Source organism: Ursus americanus, chromosome 5 (assembly GCF_024610735.1).
Source record: "Ursus americanus isolate L20-20 chromosome 5, mUrsAme1.1.p, whole genome shotgun sequence".
NCBI classification, from domain to species: Eukaryota; Metazoa; Chordata; class Mammalia; order Carnivora; family Ursidae; genus Ursus; species Ursus americanus.
In genome coordinates this window covers 54,238,189-54,262,526 of record NC_142131.1, presented here as the reverse complement: position 1 = coordinate 54,262,526, position 24,338 = coordinate 54,238,189, and the positions used below count along the sequence as shown (strand labels likewise).

Below are 24,338 nucleotides of genomic sequence, written 5' to 3'. Positions count from 1 at the left end.
GCTGAGTTATGGCCTGCTAAGCAGGCCTAATGCATGCTTCTCAAGTTCCTTAGTTAGTCTCATTTAAATAAGATGTGACATCAAGATGTTACACAGTTTCCCCCAAGAAATGTGCTTCCAGAAGCAATGGCAAGGGACATGTAGGATAATTTGCTCATATTGAAAGTGGAAAGAAGGTACTTGGAATTATAGGAAAGAATTTCAAAAAGAGTCTGGGGAGAGAGGTTAATAATGTTTGATTTAGTTATTTCATGGCTTGAGAAACAAAAAAGTGAGCTTCCATAAGTTCTCAAGCCTCTGAAGCCATAAGGATAAGACACTGGACTTCTCTCCAGGGCTGAAATCACAGCGACCTATGACAAACTCACAGATCCTCCACCCTTCCAGTAGCAGCACAGGTATACATCTCCTTGGGCTTCCTGAGAGACTGTCTGGGTCTGGTAGGTGAGACCAAGGGAGGCAGAGTGCCCTGGGAGCCACAGCCTACACTGTCAAAAACACAACCACAGGATAACCAGGGCTTGAAGATCCAAGCAGGTTAGTGATAAGGGGCACGAAGGCCTGCAGGGTGCTCAGCCTTCCCTCATGGAACAATTCTTCCAGCCTTACCAGCTCTGCCCATCAATTTACTAAGAAAAGACCCAGCAGCCTTTCACAGTAAGGAGACATCAGTCTGAGATTCCAATTAAATAACAATAAGAATGGAGGAAAGGCAAAGGAAATCTTTTCAAAACAAAGCCTACAATGGCAAAAATGTTTACAATAGCCTTTCTCCTGTAACATCTTAATTCCTGCACCCTAGCAGAGCAACCCCTAATAGCATACTACCCATGCCCTTGCACCAAGAATCAGAATACTGGTTCCTATTTTAGAAGCACAAATAGTCCTAAGAACATATTTTCAAAAATGAAAGGAACTGTGGCTCCAGTGGACCAACTGCAGCTTGAAGACATCTTGACTTGTTTAGTATTGTGATGTGGTACCCACACATCTTTCTGCATCCACTCTTAAGAGATGCTGTGTCCCCATTCCTCTTGCCTTATCACTCTTCTAGCATATGCCAGACTAATTGAAATTTAAACAAATTCCAACCCAAAGAGTACAATAACCTGACTGCATGTTGATTGGTACCAGACAAGAAGGAGAAGGCATAACCCCCCCCCCAAAGGCCCTCCTCAGTCAGGTTCAACATTCATCAACAGATGTAGCTTCATTGCAAAAGGATCAACTCTTAGAGGTCATTCCCTTCCACTCAACCAGCTATGGGTGGTCTAACTTTTTATTACCTCTGAATGCAACAGAGAATGTGACCTAAAATACATTATTATATGTCTGTAAGATGAGAGGGAACAGAGAGTCACACATGGTAACAACGCGGTGAAAATTCTTATCTACTTGGAGTAAGGGCAGAATCAAATTCTTACCCTAGTTTCATTAGGATTACAATGAAATGTAGATAGGGTTGTGCAAGAGTTCACTTGTAACCTCCTTCCAGGCCAATTAGGCCAAAAGTAAAGCTAGACTTCACCTGAAGGGCCCTAACTATCCTGGCCAGTGGGATCTTCATCTATGCTGCTCACCTGGAAAAGGCAGCCCCCAGCACAAACGCAGCATACTCCTTCACCAGGGGCTCCGTGCTGTTCAGCCCGTTGATCACCACTTGAAGGCCACCAAAGGAAAGCAGGTCCTGTGCATTATCCATCTGCAACAAAGGCACAGCTTAGTATAGTATAGCCATCAAGGAAAGAAGGGCCCTTCTTATTGCCTTTATTTTGGTTAGTATCCAAAAAACTTAAAAAGTAGAGTAAAAAGCAACAGTGGCCATTCTGACCAACTAGAAAAGATCTGTAATAACAAATTAAATTCTTAAATTTGAGATTTCCGAATTCATCTAACAGGATTTATGAGCACCTGCATGGGAAATGGCCAAAATGGCACCTAGCTATTGCTTATGCCAAACATGTCCTGGAAAAATTCTATAACCTTAATGAATCACAAAGCTTGCTCCTAATGTACAAGCTGCTAACACAAAGATCTGGCATCATCAGGACTACTAAATGGTGCCGTGCTTCCTGTTCATGTCCAGTCCCAGCGCAGGGAGTGGAAGAAGCAGACACTTACAAAAAAAAGAAGTCCTCTCTCTTCCTCACTTCAGACAGTCTAAGCCTGACTGATTCTGAGGACATTCACAATAAAATCTGCACAGAAAACTCTCTCTCTAGGCCTGTGTTACTGGCTAGTGGCTATTATTGGATAGTGCATAACATTTCCATAATCAAATAAAATTCTATCAAATGGCACTGGCCTAGGCTATCCTTTAAGGTCCAAAGTCCCAAGTCTAGACTATTTCCCTTTTATTACATAGAGAATCTCACTCCTCAGGCTTCCTTAGTATCCTGGAACAAGAAAACTCAACTTGTTCAGAAAGGTCACTGGATCCTATTTTCTCCATGTAGTAACTACAATCTCCCTTGGAAATACGTTTGTTGCTACAAAGACTGCCTCTTGCCCACAGTCTGATCCCACACTACAAATCTTCAGGGAAATGTAGGAAGCCTGCCCAACACCGTGACTGCTATCCACCTTTTTCCTCCAGATGCCTCCATTTCCTACCTGACTGTGCACTTACAAACTAGACAAAAACTCTAACAGAGAAATTGAGTTTGAAGGACTTGACTCTCTGTTTCTGGGTGGACCTAGACTGTTTTCACCACTTAGAAGATAATTTTTATATATTCTGTTATAAACTCCGCAAGAACAGGGTTTTTTTCTGTTATAGGTCCAGTGATTAGAACAGTGCTGAACGTATACTTTGGTGCTAAGTAACTGTTAAACCAATGAACAAATATGATCAGAAACAAACGTTACTGAAATAAACTCCACAGTGAGTAACAAAGGCAGCTGAGGGTATCTGTGCTGACAAAATGGACGGGTCCTTGTTACCAGAGACCTGAAGAGACGGCCAAGCCAGGGTTCTGAAGCAAGTGTGGAGTCTGCTCTGCCATAAAGGCCCCCCAGTCAGGGCTGGGATTTTTCTGCCTCAATCTGTCCTTATGAAGAGGAGTCATTACTGGACCATAGGCCCGCCAACTAGGGAAGAGACTCAGAGTTGGGTGTCTGGCTGACGTAAGTACAAATAATACTTCATGAGCCTTCCTTTCTCATGCAGTCTAGTTTTAAAATCTAAGAACTCCCTGCCTCTTTTTGATTCCCCCCCCCCCAAGTTTTCTGGATAACAAAGCCATGGCTCAGAGTCCTGTCGTTCAATGCCTGGGGTGGTGACTTGTCAAAACTGGTAGGAGTTCCTGACAGAGTGGCTGCCAGGCAAATAGCCCTAAAGCAACAGAGTCATAGAGGTTCTGTTGCAGATGTAGTTTATCTTTATTACTACAAAGACAATTCAGGATGTTATAAATTCTAACATTTATATAAGCACCTCAACCTTTTCAATATGTTTTCTCATTTCTTATTTCACTGAAGATGAGGAAGAAAAGAGTTGTCCTGCCCACCATACACACAGAAGATCAAGCTCCAAATCTGGGCCCTGCTCAGCATCACACGGGAGAAGTCATGATCAGGGCCCAGGTCTGCAGCTCCACATCTAGGTCTGGGGCCACAGTTTTCCCCAGGCTGCCTTCAGGACGGGGTGAGACAGGTGGACAGAAACTCAAGGTAGAGAGAGGGAGCTCGTGAGGAAGGACACAGTAAGCACTGTGCCAACACTCCAGAGGAAAAGACAGAACCAGAACACTGGCCAGATAATGAGAGAACAGGAAATAGAGAAAGGGAGAAACTATGGTAAATAACTGAGGAGACATCTGAGGAAAGGCAAACACACTGCCCTAGGGTACGTGGGGCAGACAGAGGCTGCATTTCATAAGTAACTCACAGCCATTTTCCAAACACATGGTTTTACTTTTGACAAATCCTGTTTAATAATTCCAATATGGCTGGGGAGCCTGGGTGGCTCTGTTGGTTAAGTGTCCAACTCCTGATTTCAGCTCAGGTCATGATCTCAGGGTTGCAGAAGTGAGCCCCACATCGGGTTCCATGCTCAGTGGGGAGTCAGCTTGAGATTCTCTCTCCCTCCGCCCCTCACCCCTCCCACATGCACATGCATGCTCTCTCTCTCTAAAAAAATAAATCTTATAAAAAAAAATAGAAATATATTAATTCCAATATGGCTGTGAAGAATCATTGGGCAGATTTAGTTTGGGTCTTTGAACCCCATGGCTCCTCAAAGCGTCTATTCAGTGAGCCTAGAACAGGAGTGGACTGGTGACGTTCCCAGCAACATAAGTCCTATCTTCCACAACGCCAGCACTGAATTACCTGAATTCCCCATCACAACTAGAATTAAAGGTTAAGCTGTGTCTTCTTTAATTCCCTTGTAAAATCACAACTCAACACTGCTGCATGATAGCCTGACATACCAGCCTAAGGCAAGGACCTTGTATTTCCAATCCAAAGGCCATTGACTCAGAACATTAATGGCTCTTCTGCCAAAGAGAGTACGTTTGGCCTCACCAGGGAAGCGGTTCCTGGTGTGACCTCAAACTGAGTTAGGTGATGTTGAAGAACCTGTTTACCCCACCTAGTAACCTGTGAAAGCAGAATAGGACATCACCCTAGAGAGAACACTGCCAGATAACCAGCAGACTTGCATGAAAAAAAAAAATTTTGTCAGGGCCGTGCTAGCCTCCTATGTACTCACTCTCCTCTAGGTATGATCAGCTTTCGAGTCATTCTGGCCTTTTATGCTCAACTGAAGGAAGAGTCTACAGAAACCTGATACCTAAAGATTCACCCAAGTATGTTAAATGAGAAAAAATAAAAGCTGCCAAGATCAGAGCACGACTAAGTTGGCCAATAACCCCTAAGATCCTTAATCCTTTAAATATCTGTAACGGAAAAGCTGTTGGAATTCTTGTTTTTCACCCTGGAGAGAAACACAGGAAAGAGGAAAAAGAACTCAGGCCCACTTTCTCTCTAAGAGGATCATAGACCTGCTATTTGAGTCCTGAGAAAGAGTTATAAGCAAAGAAAGATGAAGAGGCTGCATCATAATTCCTGCAGATACAGTACACACTCATCCTCTCTCACCACAAAGGCTGGCAAAATCCTAAAGAAAGAAAGAATGTCTTTTAGCCTAGTTTATAGAGAACAAGGACGCAGTCATGCGTGGGAGGATGTTGAAGATCTGTGTCTTAATGAGGATCTCAAACAACCTTTTGATTATGATTACATGATCTTCCCGGGCCCCCTGGTCCCTAGTCTGAATTATGGCAACAGCCCCCTATCTGGTTTCCGTGCTTCGACCCACACCCCCTGCCTACAGCCTAATTCTCAACAAAGCAGGTGAGGGATCCTTTAAAAATAAGTCAGAGAATGTTGTTGTTCTGCTCAACAGCCTTTAGTCCAGTTTCATATTCTTTTCCATGCTCAACAAGGCGGTCCATGATCTTCCCCTCATTATCTGTTTAAGCTTTGTCTACGTCCCTCTCTCTTCTTTTAGCTCCAACTAAACAATGACTTGCTCTGATCCCACAAACACACTAGACATGCTTCCACGTTAGGGCTTTAGTACTTGCCGTTTCTCCCGAGATGCTCCTTTCCAATACTGCCAATCCTTACCATGAACTACTTTTTATTTGCCCACAGTATTTAACAACTTTAAACACACCATCCATAATTTACTTATTGTGTTTATTATCTATCTGCTTCCACTAGAAGCTAAGCTCTAATTTTGTTCACAGATGTACTTTAAGTGCCTGAAATAGCTCTTGGGACTTAACAGGCATGCAATAAATTAATTTATTGAATAAATAAACTTCTCTTGCTCCTTCTCCTTAGATCTACCTATGTCTTTTTGAGCTTCATTCAAATGATACCAGTATCCTAGGAGAGACAGAGTGACCAAAAGGTTAAGAGCACAGTTTAGGGTCAAACAGACCTTGTTGCAAATCCCAGCTCTACCACTCATTAACTGGGTGACCTTGGGTAATATCAGGTGTGACCTGTGTCTTCTTTGCCTCTGTGACAAAATGGAACTAGTAACAGCACCCACTCGTAAGGCAGTTGAAGAAATCAATGAACTGGTGTGTACAAAGCACTTGAGTAAGAGCCTTGTCTATGACAATGCTCAAAAAATACTAACTCTTATAATTATGGCACAAACGTGATCAGTCCTTTCCCTGCCGCAAACTCTCCAATGGGTCTTAAAATCAAGGGTAAAATCGTAAAGAGCATGATATTCCCAATTCCACCTCTCTGAATCTCTATCTAACCTTTCCATTTTATTTATGCTACCCTATCCTCTATTTCCCAGGTCCTTAATTTCTCCAAGCTCTTCTCAACCTCAAAATCTTTGCACATGATGTTTCCTCTGCCTGAGGTACTCTGATGCAAGGCCTGGCAAACTTTTTCCAAAGGGCCTGATAGTAATGATTTGTGGCTTTGTGAGCCACAAGGTCTCGTCATAACTCTTCAACTCCACTGTAGCATAAAAACAGCCCAAAACAACAGAACAATACATAAAGAAACAGATGCGGCTGGCTGTGTCCCAATAAAACTTTATCTACAAAGGCCTTCCTCAACACCCCTGACTAGGCTAAGTTCCCCTATTATGTACTCCCATACAACTCTATGGAGCCCTTATCACAATCATGAGTTTAAATTATCTCATTACTTTATTGTTAATTGTTCACTGTTCAATTGTTCACGATTTAATTGTTCCTTCTTCCAGACTATAAGCTACATGAAACAGGGATCATGCCTGTTTTGCCCCTACTACAAAATAGGTGCTGAAAAAATAATGGACATAACACTGCAAATGAAAAAGAGGTTGGTCTTTTCTTCCAGAAAGTATCTTACTACAATAGCTATTGCCTAGGTTAAAAATACTAGATGCCCTCAGAGAGGAGTGAAGATGCTGATGATATTTTCTTAGGATTTAAGGCAGGAAGGTTTGTTGTTGAAGATGTTACTTAAAAGTCAGATTTATGGACAAAGAAATATGGTACCTGATGGACATAATATTCGAGATCAAAGAGTGCAGCAATCTTCTCTTCCAGGCTGGAGCTGGAACTATTGAACTTGTTGATCAGCCGTACCATGATCTGCATGTCGGTCTCAATGACAACATTCAGCTCTTCAAAGTCCTTCTTTAGCTCCTCGATGGGACGAAAGAGTCGTTTAACCTTGGCCTGCCTTGCCTAAGAAGATAATTGAAGCAAAGAGATAATTAGATCAATTGGAGATATCTCCCCAAGACAGCTGTCATCTACCATGGATGCCCATTCTCAAAGAACTACTGCTCCAGGATTCAAAACCTTCTTTCATCTGTACTATCAAAAAATCCTCCCACAGGAACACCTCATTTAACTGCACTTCACTCTGTCACACTTAGAGAGGTTGCCTTTTTTTTTTTTTTTTTTTTTTTTTTTACAGATTGGAGGTTTGTGGGAACCTGCGTTTAGGTATTCTATTGGCGTCATTTATTCCAACAGCATTTACTTACTCTGTGTCTGTGTCACATTTCAGTAATTCTTGCAATATTTCAAACTTTTTCATTATTATATTTGTTATGGTGATCTGTGATCAGAGGTATTTGATACTACTGTTATAATTGTTTTGGGGTGCCACAAACCACACCCATATAAGACAGTGAACTTTACTGACAAATGTTTTGTGTATTCTGACTGTTCCATTGATAGGCAATTCCCCCATCTCTCTCCTTCTCCTTGGGCCTGCCTATTTCCTGAGACACAGTGATTTTGAAATCAGGCCAATTATTTTTTTTTAATGATTTTTTATTATGTTAGTCACCATACAGTACATCCCCAGTTTCCGATGTAAGGCTCGATGATTCATTAGTTGTGTATAACACCCAGTGCACCATGCAATACGTGCCCTCCTTACTACCCATCACCGGTCTATCCCATCCCCCCACCCCCTCCCCTCTGAGGCCCTCAGTTTCTCATAGTCCATAGTCTCTCATGTTTCATTCCCCCTTGATTATCCCCCCTTTCTTTATCCCTTTCTTCCCCTATCGATCATCCTAGTTCTTATGTTCCATAGATGAGAGAAATCATATGATAGTTGTCTTTCTCTGCTTGACTTATTTCACTTAGCATTATCTCCTCGAGTGCTGTCCATGTTGTAGCAAATGTTGAGAACTCGTTCTTTCTGATAGCTGAGTAATATTCCATTGTATATATGGACCACAGCTTCTTAATCCAGTCATCTGTTGAAGGGCATCTCGGTTCCTTCCACGATTTAGCTATTGTGGACATTGCTGCTATGAACATTGGGGTGCATATGGCCCTTCTCTTTACTACGTCTATATCTTTGGGGTAAACACCCAGTAGTGCAATGGCTGGATCATAGGGTAGCTCCATTTTTAACTTTTTAAGGGACCTCCACACTGTTTTCCAGAGTGGCTGTACCAACTTGCATTCCCACCAACAATGTAGGAGGGATCCCCTTTCTCCACATCCTCTCCAACAATTGTTGTTTCTTGCCTTGTCTATTTTTGGAAATCAGGCCAATTATTAACCCTACAATGGCCTCTTAAGTATTCAAGTGAAAGGAAGAGTCTCATGTCTCATTTTAAGTCAAAGGCTTAGTGGGGATGGCATGTCAAAAGCTGAAATAACCAAAAGACAGGCCTCTTGTGCCAGTTAGCCAAGTTGTGAATGCAAAGAATTCCTGACAAAAACTGAAAGTGCTATTCCAGTGAACACACAAAATTTAAGAAGCAACACAGTCGTATTGCTGATATGGAGAAAGTTTTAGTGGTCTGGATAGAAGATTAAGCCAGTCACAACATTTCCTTAAACCAAAGCCTAATCCAGAGCAAGGTCCTAAAATCTCTTTAATTCTATGAAAGCTGAAAGAGGTGAGGAACCTGCAGAAGAAAAGTTTGAAGCTAGCAGAGGTTGGTTCATGAAGTTTAGGAAAACATGCCATCTCAGTAACATGAAAGTGCCAGGTGAAGCGGCAAGTCCTTATATAGAAGCTGCAGCAAGTTTTCTGGAAGATCTAGCTAACTCATGAAGGGGGCTAGACTCAGCAACAGTTTTTCAATGTAGACAAAATACCCCTCCATTGGAAGAATATGCCATCTAGGACTTCCATAGCTAGAGAGGAGAAGTCAATGCCTGGCTTCAAAGCACAGGCTGATTTTTTTGTTAGGGACTGATGCAGCTGCTGACGTTAGGTTGAAGCCAATGTTTATTCACTACTCCAAAAATCCTACGGCCCATAAGAATTAAGCTAAATCTACTTGACCTGTCCTCTATAAATGGAACAAAGCCTGGATGCCAGCATCTCAATTTACAACATGGTTTACTGAATATGTTAAGACCAACATTGAGACCTACTGTCAGACAAAAAAAACTTTCAAGATATTACTGCTTATGGACAATGCACCTGGTCACCCAAGAGCTCTGAGGGAAATGTACAACGCGAATAATGTTGTTCTCATGCCTGCTAACACAACATCCATTCTGCAGCCCATGGATCAAGGAGTCATTTCAACTTTCAAGTCTTAACTATAATAATAAGAAAATACATTTTGTAAGGCTACAGTTGCCATGAATAATGATTCCTTTAATGGATTTGGGCAAAGTAAACTGAAAACCTGTTGCAAAGTATTCCCCATTCTAAATCCCATTAAGAACATAATGGGACGAGGTCAAACTATCAACATGAACAGGAGTTCGAAAGAAGTCAATTCTTGCACTCAAGGATGACTGTGATGAGTTCAAGTCTTCAGTGGGGGAAGTAAGTGCAGATGTGGTGGAAATATCGAGAGATTAGAACTAGAAGTGGAGCCTGAGGATGTGACTGAACTGTTGCAACATGATAAAACGTTAACAAATGAAAAGCTGCTTCTTATGGGTGAGCAGAGAAAGCAGTTTCCTGAAATGGAATCTACGCCTGGTGACCATATTGTGAAGACTGCTGAAATGACAACAAAGGATTTAGAACACTACATAAACTCCGTTAATAAGGCAGTCGGAGGGTTTGAGAGAACTGACTCTCATTTTGAGAGAAGTTCTACTGTGGTATAAGGTTATCAAACAGCATCACATGCTACAGAGAACTGTTCATGAAATTGTTCCATGTGGCAAACTTCAATGCTGTCTTATTTTAAGAAATCACCACAGCCACCCTAATATTTAGCAACCACCACCCGCATCAGTCAAGCAGCCATCACCATTGAGACATGACCCTCCACAAGCAAAAGGATTACAATTCACTAAAAGCTCGAGGTAGTTAGCATTTTTTAGCAATAAAGTACTTTTTGAATCAAGGTATGTATATTGTCTTTTAGACATAATGCGATTGCACATTTAGTAGACTGCAGTACAGAGTAAACCTAACTCTTACATGCACTGGGAAACCAAAAAATTAATCTGACTTGATCTACTGCAGTGGTCTGGAAGCACACCCACACTGTCTTCAAAGCATACCTGTACCTTCCAAGATGCCCACAGAACAGCGTCCTCAAAGTCTACCTGTATAGACCTCTGCCCCAAAAACACACTCAAGATTTTCCAAGGTTCACTTATCCCAGTCTGACTTCTAATGTTCAAGAAGAATGGAAAGTCTTCTTGCTGCCATCACTGAGGTCAGGGGAAGCAATGTAAGCTCACCTTCAACCCCTAACCTCAGTTGAAAAGGCTGAGGTCTAAAGTGGAATAATCTACACCTTGGTTCTGCATCTTCTACAATCACTGAACATCTTTGCTTTGCCCTGCCCAATCCAGCAACGTTTTAGGGAAACCCGGATGCAGGAAATTGTGGGTAAAGAGCTATCAGAGTGGGAGCAATTTGCTGATGAAAATTAAATCACTGTCATTACTGTCAATCTAACTACAGGTGTACAATTTGTTCAACTGTTTGAAGTGGCTAAATTACTGTATGTACTATACTCAAGTCTCAATCTTCTCTCAATCCTTCCCCACCCCACACACACAAAAATTTTTTAAATGAAGTTATGTTGGAGGTGAATAAAAGACTTTAATTAGATATTTTATATATGTGACACTCCCATTTTCTTCCCAATTTTAGAGGACAGTGCTTATAGAGTCCAAAAGGTCACAGTGGTTTATGTCTCTATCTTCCAAGAAAAATTAAAAGGCACGAATATTTATAAAAAGCAGAATGATGAGCAGCTGTCAGCTCCAAATTGCTCATCTATTACCTATGGATTTTCTCCCCAGTTATAAGTACTCCATAGAAACACCAACCAAAGAAATGAATCAGCCTCTCTTAAAAAAGACCAAGCTCCTAGCAGAGCAATCCCATCTATGGGATGTCATATCCTGCTTCTTCAGGTTGTTTTAGCCTGAAGTGAAATGCTCTCCCCACACCCAGCTAAAGGACTCTGGATGGCCTCCAAAGGCACGGCAAAGAGGTCTGGGGAAGCTGAGTCACTGCCTAGAGCTGTGGGATGACAGGCAAGTGAGCAGGGTAAGAAACGTGTCACCTCCACCTCACGTAAGTGATGGTTACCTGGCCCTCAGGAAGAGGGCCTATTTTAAGAAAAAAAAAAAAAACACCTTTTTATTTTGTAATAATTATAAACTCACAGGAAGTTACAAAAATAATACAGAGAATACCATGTACCCTTGGTTCAGCTTCCCCCAATGGCAACTTCTTATGTAACAGTACACTAACAAACCCAAGACAATGACAAAGGTATAATAATGTTAATTAGACTAGAAGACTTCCTCAGATTTTATCAGCTTTTACATGTGCACATTTGCACATATATGCGTGTATATTATTCTATACAATTTTATCCAATATATATATTCATGTATCCACCAGAACAGTCAGGCTACCGAACTATTCCACCACCACCGAACGACTCCACTGTGCTACCCCTCTGTAGCTGCACCTCACCCTCCCACTCATCCCTGTGCCTAGCAATCACTACTTTGTTCTCCATCTCCTGAATTCTGGCATTTAGACAATGTTATAAAGATGGAATCACAAGGTCCGTAATCTTTTGAGGTAGTATTTTTATATGAACATAATGCACTTGAGATCTATTCAAGTTACCACATGTATCAATGTTCGTTTATTTTTAATGCTGACTAATAATGCATTATACAGATGTACAGTTTGCTTAACCATTCACCTGTTGAACATTTGAGTTGTTCCAGGTGTTGGCTATTACGAACAAAATCACATAAATATTTGTATAAGGGTTTTTATATAAATTCAAGTTCTTACTTCTCTGGGATAAATGCCCACAAGTACAACTGTTGGGTCATGTGATAAACATGTTTGGTTTTATAAGAAACTGCCTATTTTCCACAGTGACTCACCACTTTACATACTCACCAACAGTGTCTGAAACACCCAGTTTCTCCACATCCTCACTAGTATTTAGCATTATCACCACTTTTGTTTTAGGTATTTTAACAGATGTATAGTGATAGTTCATTGTGGATTTAATTTGCATTTCTCCAAAGGCTAAAGACATCAAACATCTTTTCGTGTGCTTATCTGCCATCCATAAATCATCTTTGGTGAATTATCTGTTCATTTCCTTTCCCTGTTCTCTAAATATGTTGTTGATTTTTACTGCTGAGCTTTTAGACTTCTTTATATTCTAGATATAAGTCTTTAATCAGATAGTCTTTATTTGCACTGATCTTATACGCACCAAGTTCAAATACTATAGTTTCAATAACACCATTCTCCCAACACTACTCAAATTTCAGTTACTACAAATTTCATTTAACTGTAATTGCCTGAAGTACAAACTTTGTTGCTGGCTCTTCAATCCACAACTCACTACATATAACATAAATGCTCATGATGTTGAGTGGGTGACCACATCACTTCTTTCCAAGACTGTCTGACGGGTCACTGCAAATTCATTACTCAGTTCATACACTGATTTCAAGTGTGTAGTCATAGGACTTCCTCAACCGCCAATGACAAACCCACGTAACATTTCCTAAAAATGTAATCAAAAGAAAGAAGAGGCCAAGAAAGATGAAAGTGCAGCAAAGAAACAAACTGGTAACTCTGACAGTGAAACTCATGTTGAATGTATATGGAGCTACAGAAGATGTCCCAATTTTTGCTTCAACTATCAAACGTTAGTTTCCAAACGTAAGAGAATGATAGTCTATTCTTTTTCCCCTTATTTTCATTCATTTCATTGTTCTTTTCTTCTTCCTGATGGTTCCAAGTTTCATCTACTGTTGTTTCATTTTTATTTGGAGAATATTCGTTAGTCATTCTTTTAGGTACATCGGCTGGTGACAAATGTTTTCAATTTACTTTTGTGTAAGAATGTCTTGATTTCTCTTTCTCTCATGAAGGATATTTTCACTGGCTATAGAATTCTGAGTGGACATTTTTTTTAGTACTTCAAAAATATTGTGCTACATACTCTAGTCTTGGTAGTTTCAAATGAGAAACGCACTGTCAATCACTGTACCCTAAAGTAGTTATGTTTTTTCTGATTAGCTGTTTTCAACATTTTTTCTGTATTTAATTTTCAGGAGGTTGACGGCAAAGAGTCATGGTGTTGATTTTTCTGATTTTATCCTACTGAAAATTCAGTTTCATCAATCTATTCATTTATGCCCTTCATATTTGGGGATTTTTCCATCTTTATTTCTAGTATATTTTTTTATTATTATTTTTTTTTTTAGTACTCTTTCTCCTTTGCTAAGACTCCAATGACAGAAATGTTAAATCTTTTCTTATAATCACGCAGGTCCCAAAATCTCTGTTCATTTTTTCCTATTTTTAATCATTTTTATCTGTCTTCAAGTTTACTGGTTCTTCTCTCTTTTCCTATTCAGCTACTGAGCCCTCATCAGTGATTTCTAAACATTTTTAGTTGTATTTTTTCAGTTCTAAAAATTCCATTTGGTTCTTTTTTCTATCATCTACTTCTTTACTGAGATTGTTGTTTGTTTCAAGAGTTCATAATCGTTTGTTGAAGCATTTTTATAACTGCTTCAAAATTCTTTTTAGGTAATTCAAACTTCTGTGTCATCTCACTGTTGGTATCTATTAACTGCCTTTCCTAGTTCAAGTTTGTTTTTTTGTATCCTGGATATTTTGGCTATTAAGTTTTAAGATTTCTCAAACCTACTGAATCTTCCTTTTCAGCAAGCAGTTAAAATGTTTACGTTTAATACTCTGGTTCTGTCCTTCTTGGCTGTGACTCTAAGACAATTTAGTTTCCAGACCCTTTGCAGTGTTATTTTGGTCTGTTTCCTTTATAACCTGCCAAAGGCTCATCTAGAAACCTGGCATTAGTTCACACTGTGTTTCAGTTATCATATCTTCTGCTGTGTTAATTCTGGTCAGTTTCTCACGTGGGTCACCAGAGAGCATGCCCAAGTCTTCATTTGTGAAATCCCTTTCTCCAGGTCCCTTCTCTCCAAAATCCTACTACCAGTCTCTAGTTAGGGGGAGGAAGAACATCACCAGCCACCACTGGACACTCTACGTTGGGACAAGAAGTCCTTTCTTGGCCTCTTTATCACCCTGCTGAGGGAACTGAGACACTGCTCCACTGATGCTGGTGTGAGGGTGGAAGTCCAGGCTCCTCACTTACCCTCACTGACAATGTCCCAGAGTGGGGAGCAAAATGATGCCTCACACTATCTCAGTGCCACCAAGTAGAAGGTCAGACTATAGATTCTCCATTCACTACCACCTCCCTTCCCCTCTCACAAAATGGCATCACCTCTGCTCCAAGTGAAAAACCTTGGTAGTGTCAGGCAGGGAAAGACATTCAAATATCCTTCTTGGCCTCTACTGACACCACCCCAACAGAAGCAGCCTGCTACTCCCAATGTAGAGGGTGGAAAACCAGGCTCCAGGGGTGCCTGGATGGCTCAGTCGTTAAGTGTCTGCCTTCAGCTCAGGGCATGATCCTAGAGTCCTGGGATTGAGCTCCGCATCAGGCTCCCTGCTCCGCTGGGAACCTGCTTCTTCCTCTCCCACTCCCCCTGCTTGTGTTCCCTCTCTCGCAAGAAAAGAAAAGAAAAGAAAAGAAAAGAAAAGAAAAGAAAAGAAAAGAAAAGAAAAGAAAAGAAAAGAAAAGAAAAGAAAAGAAAAGAAAAGAAAAGAAAAGAAAAGAAAAGAAAAGAAAAGAAAAAGAAAAGAAAAGAAAAGAAAAGAAAAGAAAAGAAAAGAAAAGAAAGAAAGAAAGAAAGAAAGAAAGAAAGAAAGAAAGAAAGAAAATGAAGGAAAGAAAGCAAGAAAGAAAAAGAAAAGAAAGAGAAAGAAAAGAAGAAGAAAAAGAAAGAAAGAAAGAAAGAAAGAAAAGAAAAGAAAAGAAAAGAAAAGAAAAGAAGACAGAGGGAGGGAGGGAGGAAGAAAGGGAAAGGAAAAGAAAAGAAAACCAGGCTCCACACTTGGTGTGGGCAGAAGGTGGATATTCCAGCTCTCTGTTTAAGGCTCACTGATGCCACCTTGGTCAAGGTAGCAGAATACTGCATCACATCGTATCATTGCCATAAACAGGGGACAGAAGTTCAGCCTACCCAGTTGGCTTCTGCTGACATCACTCTGGTGGAAGAAGGAGACTGCAGGGTACTACCACCAAGTGGGAGGTGGAAATCCAAGTTTACCTTCAACTTCCACTTGTACTAAGGGTGGGGTGGGAGATTTCCATCGTCTTTGGCTAAAGTAGGACAGGTATTGTCAAAAAGGATTTAGTTCTATTAGACTGTCCTTCTCCTAGTAATTTCTCTAGAAAGAGTAGTTCTTTTTCAGGGCCTTTTTTATCTGTACCTGTAAGCATTTCCTGGATGTGGGCTTCTCCAATGCCCATTCTGGGATATACAAAGGGCAAAAAGAATGCCCAAGGAACTCACTATCATGTTATTATTCAAGTTCCAAGGTTGCTAGCCAGTCTAATTTCTTCTTCCCACCTTTTAGCGTCTTCTTATATTTGCTTTTAGTATTATGTCCAGGTTTTTAGTTGTCCTTAGCAGGAGAAAGATTAGCAAATGAGTCTACTTTATCTTGTCCAGCATCAAAAGTTTAAGAAGGTCATGTTTTTAAATGGAGCAATTTATAGGATACAGGTGAACAGCTGACATAATAAAATAAAGCATCAAGCCATTTGTATGGTAATTGAGGTATAAAGGGATCAGATTCAACAGTAACAGTCTAAATCTGTTTGGCTAGATGGAGCTTTTCCACAAGGCAAGGGGTTCTGGGAAGGACTGATTCATTTAAATCTAAGGTACGAACATATACAACAGAATTGGTGCCCTTCCCCCCAAAAAAATCAAGTCAAGAAAACCTTCACTCAAATGATAGGATATGGCACAGTATTTGACAGTATTGCCTTTATAAATAGCAAAAGCACCATCCTGTTCTTGCAAGCCACCACACGACTTGAGTTTAAAGACTGATAAACACAAAGTATAATGCCATCTGCAGCCAAGAGCTCAAGACATGTCAGAAACTCCCCAAACTACTTCAAGTCAATTTATTTGTCAGTCCCAAGGGCACTGACAGTGAGTTGAGTCAATCCCAACAGGCTCCAAATGAAAGCAGGAGAAAAACCCCAGGCTCCAGCACCTCAGTGAAGAAGCCAACAACTTACACTCCATAGAAGTAAAGAAAGAGTGTGTCAAGCTTATCTTCCAACTGGCAGCTGACTTAAACCAGCTTAAACAAGGATCCTGCATTTGGGTACTGATATTGGGATCTTCTCTTGCAATGGGAAAGGATTCTTTTTCATTAAAAAAAAATCAACTGAAAACTTAATCTCTTGCTTTTACATTTAACAAATATTTTTTTAATTTTAATTTGTTTTTATTTTTTCTAATTTTTATTTAAATTCTAGTTAATTAACATACAGTGCAATACTGGTTTCAGGAATAGAATTCAGGGACTCATCACTTACATACAACACCCAGTGCTCATCACAAGTGCCCTCCTTAATGCCCATCACCCATCTAGCCCATCCCCCATCCACCTCTCTCCATCAACCCTCAGTTTGTTCTCCATCATTAAGAGTCTCTTACGGTTTGTTTCCTTCTTTTTTTCCCCCTTCCATATGATCATCTGTTTTGTTTCTTAAATTCCACATATGAGTGAAATCATATGGTATTTGTCTTTCTCTGCCTTAGCAGAGATAATACAGTCTAGCTCCAGCCATGTCATTGCAAAAAGGAAGCTTTCATTCCTTTTGATGGCTGAGTAATGTTCCACTGTGTAGGTTATGTATGTATGTATACACACACACACACACACACACACACACACACACACACCCATCTTCTTTATCCATTCATCAGTTGATAGACATTTGGTCTCTTTCCAATAATTTGGCTATTGTTGATAATGCTGCTATGAACATCAGGGTACCTATATCCCTTCTAATCAGTATTTTTGTATCCTTTGGGTAAATACCTAGTACTACAATTTCTGAATCAAAAGGTAGTTCTATTTTTAACTTTTTGAGAAACCTCCATACTGTTTTCCACAATGGCTACACCAGTTTGCATTCCCATCAACAGTGTAAGAGGGTTCCCCTTTCTCCACATCCTCACCAATACTTGTTAAGTTTACCATTCTGACAGATGTGAGGTTAAAAAATATTTTCATAATATTCATACTTTTCTATACAAACTTTACTATGGGAAAGAATATCACTGAAAGAGAACAAAGAGAAGGGATGGGTAGAGTAGGTCTTCCACCCACAGAGAAGACATGGATCAGGGGCTGACTGCTATGTTCCCAACAGGCCCACATGGAGCCCATGGTGAGGGGATGACGAATGAGAACGACCCAACTCTGGCCACAGGAACATCAATCTCTGCCCTAAGCACCTAGGCACACAACTGTCTCCTCTGCCCTCTGCTTCACCAGTTAAGAGGATATGATTTTCCTTACTCTCCTAACCTGTGATAGGATGAAATTCTATCTATCACCTTCCTACAACCACTGCTGCTGCTACTGCCATCCTGCTATTCATTTTCTCATACCATATGCACTCCCCATACTGGGAGATGTGACTTCACTAAGATGAGGAAAGACATGGAGAACATGGTCTGCATATTAACACATCCTAATTAGGTCCTCCCCAACACACACACACACACACACACACACACACACACACACACACTTATTTGTCTCAGAAACGCTTAACTCTAAAGGATCTAAGGGATGTAAGCCCTCCTCCACTTAACATACAAGCTGTCGAGAACCTGATGCTGCCCCTCCAAGATTCTGCCAGGATTCTGGGGCACTGGCAGAGAGACAGACAAAGCAAAAGAGAACTGTGACGAGGATAAGAGGAAGGGAGAACTTAGAAAGGTCTCTAAAGTAGCCATCAGAGGAGCTTCTTTCAAGGACAGGACTCAAATGGAAGTGTAAATGGAGGGTTTCTCAGTCCGTTAAGCATCTGCCTTCGACTCAGGTCATGATCCTAGGGTCCGGGGTTCAAGCCCCGCATCGGGCTCCCTGCTCAGCAGAAAGCCTGCTTCTCCCTCTCCCTGCTGCTCCCCCACTTGTGCTTGCGTGCTCTTTCTATCAAATAAAAGATATATATATGGATATTTCTAAATGATGAGGGACATTCTCTGGCTATCACATGAGTTCATGATCCATCTCAAGTTTAAGATTTCTTTCTGGTATAAGTTTGTACCCACAAGCCCTCCCAGACATGAGGGAGGGGCTGCAATTCTGCCTCTTTCTCCTTCTTATTCCCTTAGTTTGTACACAAATTTAAAACTGGAGGAAACATCAGCCATCCTCTTGTTCCACCCCTGTGTTGTACATGTAAGGAACGTGAGCCCTGGAACAGGGAATACGTTTGCTACATGTTCAAAGGACATCAACAAGGATCAAGGCTTCCTTCCCAGCCCAGCTCCTCTGTTCTTTAAGCTTGTGTCTAATCCAAGTGTAAGTGACGAGATCTGGTTTTAATCTCTTTTCTTCTCACTATTGTCTGTGATAATGGAGAGTATGATTATCTCTGCTTTGTGCCTCATTTTCCCCAAACATATAACGCAAAGTTGGATCCTAAACAATGAAATGCTCCCAACATTGGTATATTTTTTTATATTGTCTACAAAGGATTACTTATTTGGCATTAACTGCCCTTTAAATTATTTTACAATATTAACATAACCCCATGTTATTTTAATAGCTTCAAGCAGAAAGTGATTCCTTTCAAGGCTGTCTGGGAGGCTTACTAACTCCCTGGAAAGAGTATCACATACCTTGTCTTCCTTTGAACTCTCCACTTCTGCCCCCTCCTTGAATTTTGCCAGTGCACTCTTGAGGTCCTGTGACGTGTAGGTGTTAGTGTTGATGTCCAGCCTGTCCAAAGAGAAGGAGAGAATCAGGAAGGAGGCACCCTCTTTCCCAAGAAAATACCACCCCCATACCACAGGGGCTGGCACTCCAAAACAAGGTAAGCCAGCCAGCTCTAACTCAGAGTGCACCACTCTAGCTTTGCCTTTGGTCAGCCACAAGCCCAACAGGTAGTCTTACCTTGAAGCTAGAGGAGGAAATACACAGCTGAAGATGGGGTCATTTCATGAAAGAGGAGGAAATGCCATGGGGCAGACAGAGGCCTACCATGGACAGAGAGCTCTCAGCCAGCTACACAGGCAGAAGTATGTCTGGAATGTCAGTGCAATGCTGTTCTGTCAGCATGTGACAGGGCAGGACCTCCTGGAGGATAGTGGGCACAGACAAAGGATATAACAAGCACCCTATTTATATTCTTCTAGTAAAGGGACCAATGGGGACCTGAGCCCCCCTAACGTGTCTGGCCTGATTTCACAAGGCAGCCTTTCTTCACAAAAACAGGTTGGATAAATTCACACCTTTAAAACCAGCTCCTGGGCACAGAGTACACGCAGGAGGTATGTGTCAATCTGACCAAGGAAGGAATAAGCTTGAAATACGGAGGACTAGATGCAAAGCCAACCATCTTCCAAAGTCAGTCTCCAAGGAGAGGGAGGAAAGTAACCAATGTGGATGTAATCTCACAAACCTGGTGGAGACTAGACTGGCGTCCTCTCAAAGCCCCCTGGAGCTGATCCAAGCCATGACTATTCTTCTTGATGGGAGAGAAGGCAATCATGGGATGGGGGGTGGGTTTTGCCACCAACGGTGATTTCAGATCAGTGAACAGAGAGGTAAGACCAAGAGTGACATGGACAAAGAAGTGTGGAATGTGGTCTGTGCTTGACAAGACTGTCCAGCTCTGGGCAGGGGAAAGGGGTGGGAGGGTGGTTTAAGGATAACCCAGGAGAGATATACAGGTGAGAAAGGAAGGGGCTAATGGGCTGCTTTGGGCAAGATAAGCATATCAATCTAAAGGTCAAGATGCCAGCAGGCCTCAGCTCTTATGAGAAGCACATGCTCAGGGCTTTGCTCATTTAGTCTTTGATTCATCCTAGAGACCCCTCAGAGCTCTGAGAAAAACACCTGTCTTCTCTAAACCTCAATACTCATAAACTAATTAATAATAGCTAATCGCTCCCATTTACTGAACACTTAACCATGTGTCAGTCACTATTTTAATCCTTTCAAAGTATTATTTCATTCAACTGATTACCACAATCCTACCAGGTAGGGAAGATGATCCCTCTTCCAGAAGAGCATCACCCACTGCCAGTAACATGAGGATACCACTGCCCTACCCCTTATCCCTAAGACAGAGATAAGTATTTGAGGGTACAGCTTCAACTGATTACCCCCTCCCTCCTCTAAGACTTGGTCGGGACAAATCCCATCATGTCTCATAGCTCTATTTACTGCCTTAAGTGCTGCTCTCCTAGGCCACTCGCCATCACCCATTCTCAGTCCAAACTACACATACACACACACACGTGTGCACATGTGTGACTGCACACAGACATCAAATCATCTTCAGCTGGTATTCTCACTTCATTCTTCACTGAGAAAAATAGATGCTATCCTCAAGAACGCCTTCATATTGCCCTCATCACCTCTATACACCAACCTGCACCAAACATACATTGTCTGCTTTCCCTTCTATAGTAATGGCTAACAGTGTCCCTGCTCCTATTAAACTTATGTTCCAGATCCTACTTTCCTTTTCAAAGGCTTTAACTCCCATAATTATACTGCTCCCTCCTGTCTGCATCTTCAATTTCTCTCTTTGGTTGGATTACTCTCCTGAATATATCAACACTCTTTTGACTCCAGGGTCTCTAATTATCATGCCATTTCACTGCTCTCCTTCAGAGTAAAACTTTATGAACACATTATCTTAACTCACTATTATCATCTTCGTGACTGCTACCTACACTGCCATTTGCTCTAATCCGGATTCAGTTCCCACAGCCTACTAAAACTTTTTGTCAAAATAACTAAAATAATTGACGACCAGCTCCAGTGGACTCCTCACTCGTGTGATGCTCCCCGTCCACTCCGCAGCACTTACACGGTTCACCCCTCCTTCGTTGAAACACTCTCCTTCCTAGCTTCTTGTTACCATATTGTGCTGCTTCTTCCCCTTCCTCCCTCCTTCTCTGACTCTCTTGCTGGTTCCTCATCTCCTACCTGAGCCCTATATACCTGAATGCCTCGGAGTTCAAGCCTGAACAATCTTCTCTATCTCCACATTCTCCCCTAGTTCTTTTAAAATATCTGTCAGGCAAGGCGCCTGGGTGGCTCAGTCAGTTAAGCGTCTGCCTTCAGCTCGGGTCATGATCTCAGGGTCCTGGGATCAAGCTCCACGTCAGGGTCCTTGCTCAGCAGGGAGTCTGCTTCTCCCTCTCCCTCTGCCCCTTCCCCCTTCCCCGCCACTCATGCTGTCTCTCAAAAAAAAATAAAATCTTTAAAAATAAATAAAATAAAGTATCTGTCAGACAATGATGCCCAAATTTATGTCTTTGACCCAATTCACTCCCCTGAGTACCAGCAAGACTCTGGTACAACTACCTGATAATATCATGGATCTCAGATGTTCACCAAGCACCTCAAACTTACTACATCTAAAACATAAGTCTTGATGTTTCTCCCCATCAATCTGTTCCTTTCTCAATCTATTTCAATAAATGGTACTTCTAAGAACCTAGTTGTGTTAAATCCCAAAATAAGGCTTTATCTCAAATACCTTCCCACCACCTTCCCTCAACCCATAAATCTTTATCATATGTCCTGTTCGCACTACCTCCAAATTAAATCTCCACACCCAACCGCTCATCATGACACTCTAGACTAAGCCACCATTGTGTCTTACCTGATCTACTGAAATGACACCCTAATTGTCTATGCTTCTTCTTTTGTCCACCCTCAATCTACTCTCCATACACACAGCAACTATACTGACTTGCTAAACTACATCATATTAAACTACTCTCCTACCCTAAATCCTCCAATGGCTTTCCATTACAATTCTACTTAAATGAAGACTGCTCAACATGCACCTCCGAACTCCACATGATATGGCCCCTCATCGGGCTGCTCTCCAAAACCATCTATTACTCTTCTTCCTTCTCCTACTCTCTAGTCACCCTGGTCATTTTCTTGTTTCCTAAACTTGATGAAGTCTCTTCCTTGACAAAGCTGGAGACTCTTCTTTTTCCCCTCTGCCTGCGATGCTCTAACCTTAACCCTGTAAAATTAACTCTTTGCATGACTAAATGCCTGTCATTCTTCAGGTCTCAGTTCAAATATCACCTTCATGAGGTCTTCCAAACCATTCTATTTAAAGTAGCCTTCCCTAGGGACTGACTACCTTGCTTATTTCTTCCCTACTTTCTACCACTATCTGTAATTACTGCACTTGCGTTTTTATTTTTCTGTCTGCTGGCCTTTCTAACGCTGGCATCCTGTTTTGTTTACTACTGTACCTCTAATACGTGGCACATAGGCACTCAATAGGTCTTCTGTGAAATAAATGAATGGAGCAAGTAAATGGCCCTGTCTTTGGCCCACTCCCTTAACCACAATGCTGTGCTGTACCATGTTAAATGTTCAACTCAAGATGGGAAAACCTGGATGTACACTGTCCCTCATCCCTCTGAACAAAAGAGGTTGTTCCAGGACAAAAAAGACAGATACAATGTTGGGATGTTGACAAGGATATGGACTAAAACCAGTGGAGATGACAAGCCTAAGACATAAATAGCAAGAGAAAACCCTGCTGCTAGGAACCAAATATACACTGAAGGCAGTGCCAGGAGAGGCCTCTGAAACAAGAGTCAGATGCCTTATTCCAGGCTTTATAGCCTATAGTCATTACAGCTCTAGTTAGCAGTGCAGCCAGTCACATATTCAGCAGAACTGTTTGTAGCAGAAGGCTACCATGGATAAGGCTATGGACCATCCCCATCTCTCCTTAGCCAGTGGTTCTTAACTCTGTGATCATCAACCTCTTTGAAAATCTGATGAAAAGCTGTGGGGTATTATCTGTCTTGTCCCCTGATACAGAATAAGCAGATAAGCAAAATACTGTAACAATCGTGGAAATGAGCCCTGCCCTTTGGCCTCTGTTCCCTCTCTGGTACTATAGAGCCAGGAAGACACTTGTAAGTGGAAATGGAGGACCCCAAGATAAGGTCCACAGCAGAAGGGAGAAGTCACCGCCAAAGGCAGGCATAGATTCACTAAGCTCACAGCAGTGAAACTCACACCACCTTGTCCATGCCTTTTGGTTGTTGTTGTGACAGGTATGCCACTACTAACAAATGCTGAGAAGGAAGAGAATATGTCCAGTATACCCTGGAGGCCATTCCAGACCAGAACCCTCAGAAACATTCCAAAGGAGAAAAGGAAAGAGGCAGAAATAGAACAGGTATCTCTCTCTAATGGTGTGCCTATTACAGACCACACAGATAATTCTGACTTCTAAAAAGATAAGAGCAACCGATAAAGCATTTAGCATTCTTACTGAAGATCTACGGTCATGTACTGGAAAAAGCACTTTCCACAGTAGTAAAATCAACAAATTTCAAATTAGTCAAGGTCCTAATTCAATATTCTTAAATCAAGAATAAAATAGGCTTTTTATTTAGAAAATAAGACTTGGCACAGATATGATAAAAGCCCTCCTGACGTACTCTGAGACACTGACGTATGTGTGCATATATATGTGTGCTAGGGATGGAGGGAGCTTGGCAGGGGTTACAACAATGAAATTTTATTCTTTCTTCGATGGCTGTGAGAAATGAATCATCATATGGCCTCCAGGTACAAGCCTATCAAGAGAGATGGGGGAAGATAATGATCCTCCCCATTTGGAGTGACTGTGTGGAGGACAAGTATCTCCTTATCTTACCACAATATACAATCAAATTTTCTAACAGAAAAAACCACCCACATCTGAGCAGGCT

The 24,338-nt window shown here is 41.4% G+C and overlaps 1 protein-coding gene across 3 annotated transcripts in view; it reads right to left on the bottom strand.

Annotated features, from left to right (window-relative positions):
• The window catches only part of SIL1 (SIL1 nucleotide exchange factor), a 249,518-nt gene that overhangs the window by 63,538 nt on the left and 161,642 nt on the right, over window positions 1-24,338 (bottom strand). For all 3 annotated transcript variants that reach the window (XM_045794580.2, XM_045794582.2, XM_045794581.2), the window contains 3 exons: window positions 19,242-19,341; window positions 7,023-7,214; window positions 1,581-1,702 (listed from right to left, as the gene is read on the bottom strand). In XM_045794580.2, coding sequence (XP_045650536.1) covers window positions 1,581-1,702; window positions 7,023-7,214; window positions 19,242-19,341 — 414 coding nt within the window. The remainder of the gene's footprint in view (window positions 1-1,580; window positions 1,703-7,022; window positions 7,215-19,241; window positions 19,342-24,338) is intronic.